The sequence below is a fragment of the Limulus polyphemus genome, unplaced genomic scaffold (assembly GCF_000517525.1).
Source record: "Limulus polyphemus unplaced genomic scaffold, Limulus_polyphemus-2.1.2 Scaffold757, whole genome shotgun sequence".
NCBI classification, from domain to species: Eukaryota; Metazoa; Arthropoda; class Merostomata; order Xiphosura; family Limulidae; genus Limulus; species Limulus polyphemus.
In genome coordinates, this window is record NW_013666367.1 from 66,928 (window position 1) to 69,726 (window position 2,799).

The 2,799-nt window shown below is 31.2% G+C and overlaps 1 protein-coding gene across 1 annotated transcript in view; it reads right to left on the reverse strand.

The window, feature by feature from the left end:
• Positions 1-278: 278 nt before the first annotated feature.
• LOC111085980 overlaps positions 279-2,799 on the reverse strand; it is a 69,005-nt gene continuing 66,484 nt past the window's right edge. The window contains exon 6 of the mRNA XM_022387043.1: positions 279-636. Within this exon, the coding sequence (XP_022242751.1) occupies positions 536-636 (101 nt within the window). The 3' untranslated portion in view covers positions 279-535. The remainder of the gene's footprint in view (positions 637-2,799) is intronic.

The window sequence follows — 2,799 nt, forward strand, 5'->3', positions numbered from 1 at the left end:
AATCGACTATTAACAGTTAAGGTAACTAATAGTATTTGAGCTACTTATATATATATACATGTATTTTTCTTCGTTGCTTTAATTTAAATTTATTCAAAACATGTCTGCTTTTTGCTTTTATTTTTCATCAAAAAAAGAACTTTTATATTCTCTTTGGACATTAAAGTGGAATAATGTTTGCGGTGTTTTTTAATAAAGAAATTATAATCCTTGTAAAATAATACTTTATACGTTTATACAATATACGTAAAAAAACATGCCGTGTATGAATCAAGGCATTTCACCTTTAAAAACATTTACTTTATTTATACGTGATGTTTCATAACTTTAAGAAGTAAACACATATGATAATTCATTTTTTTTTCTATTTGCATAAACTTTATGAACTAACATTACCAAAATTAAAATGATTTTTAACTAAAATGGATACAATGTTCAAAACGATAATTTCTTTCTTTCTTTGCTGATTCCATCGGGGACAATAACCTACAGCTAGTTTCCTTCCCATTTCTCATTAACAAGCAAACCATAGTCATTAATTTGGCAGGAAATAATTAATGTGTTCCACAAGTCGTCTTATACACAGGAGAACGAACACCAATGGAAGTCTTCCATTAAACGATGAAGACGCTGAATCTAAAGAAACAAGTAAAATGTAAGAAATAATAGAAAATTCATATCCGTGAAAAAAATGAAAAAACTGGACAAAATTTATATGCTCCAAAAACAATGAAAATGTTCTTAATTGGGAGAACAATTATGTTTTCATCGAAGACTCAAATATAATGGTGTTTCACAAACACCGAAATGAAGAGAACGTGGATAAATCGAATGTAAATTTCGAAACTGAAATTATTTAACAAAAATGACATATCGAGGAAACCTTCTAATAACGAATGAGGTTATGACTTTTACTTGTATCTGTCAGATAAATTATTAATATATCCTTGCAGTGTTTGAAAATTGAATACTTGTATGTAGTGAGACCTTGATATGCGATAACGTTTTATACATTATTACAACAAATTACTAAGCTAATCTGACGAAAGTCACCTTTTCATTATACCTAATTAAATCCAAATATGAGTAAAGATATTTGTGACTGGACTTATCCATGCTTTAAATATTTGTAAATTATTACATATTAGCATGTTTATTTCAGATTATCACAGAAAAACGTATAATACAAGTACCAATAAGAGCCTTCTTTTAAACATTAATTATACAGTTTGACAGCCGTCGAGTTAAGCATGGCAACTGTAGTAAATTCAGTATTCGTCAGTTGAATTTCTGACCCAACAATATCTCTCTAAAAAAAAAACGGTTTATTTCTTTGCTTGTTTTAAAGCGCAAAGCTACACAATGGGAAGTCTGTGATGTGACCACCACAGGTATCTAATCGCAATTTTTAGTATTATAACCCTTAAACTTACTACTTAGCCATCAGGTGCATTCTTGCTTTGTGTTTAAAGTGTTGGGAACGATGATGGATTTATAGATTTACTTTTAGTTGGTTTTATCCTAAACTTGCGTCCTGTCCACCGAGCGATGTCGAATCTCAGATTTTAACGTTGTCAGTCTGTAAACTAGCCGTTGACCCATCAGTGATCGTTTTAGCTTTAAAATATTTGCACGTGTATTGTCTTTCCTTGGAGAGTTTTTCCCTTTTCTTAACCTTGCAGTAAAATAACGAGTCATGTAACATGTGGCTACATTATTTCATGGAAATTAGTATGTATATATATGTCTGGATGGTAAACTTGTAAACTAACTCATTGATAAGCTGTGGTGACTGAAATGTATTAACAGTTTATATAGGATAAGAGGAAGAATAGCACACTCTCCAATATCAGCTTCCATGTGCTAAAGCAGTGGTGCGTCATTGCAGACTCAAGCCGCGGTTCTATATGTAGCAAGTTTGTTATTTCTTGATATGGTACGTATTGACGTCACTGGTAGATATGCAACTACAATAATATGACACAACTTTTCCCACAAAGGTCATTTGTATAACCAGATTATTAAACTAATGTAGAGGCAAAGGACATAACATTTCAAAGAAGTGTGACTTCACTGTTTCCCATAGAATCTGAAAACTCGCTCAGCAGAACGTTTATAAGATAACAAAGGCCTCTAAACCATATCATAAAACTATTCTGAGCAACGCCCTTATCTTCAAAATGATGTATATTGTTACAAAATAAAGTTCTTAAAACTATTCTGAGCAACGCCCTTATCTTGAAAATGAAGTATATTGTTACAAAATAAAGTTCATAAAACTATTCTGAGCAACGCCCTTATCTTCAAAATGAAGTATATTGTTACGAAAATAAAGTTCATAAAACTATTCTGAGCAACGCCCTTATCTTCAAAATGAAGTATATTGTTACAAAATAAAGTTCATAAAACTATTCTGAGCAACGCCCTTATCTTCAAAATGAAGTATATTGTTACAAAATAAAGTTCTTAAAACTATTCTGAGCAACGCCCTTATCTTCAAAATGATGTATATTGTTACAAAATAAAGTCGATCATTTCCCCTGGAACTGTTATGATTCTACAAGTGGAAAATTCTTCGAAACATAATTGCACACAGAAATCTATTGAACAATAATGTACATAGTAGTTATGATCAACATACAAAATTACCAAATGTACAATTGGTTAAAGATATGATACAGAAAAGACTTGATTTCTTTATTTTCTTTTTGGCTTCCTTAATCCTTTGGGCCAAGTGTTTAACAAACTGGGCTGTGGCACAAAGAGTCCGGAATTCGAGATGTGATGCTTGTAGACACG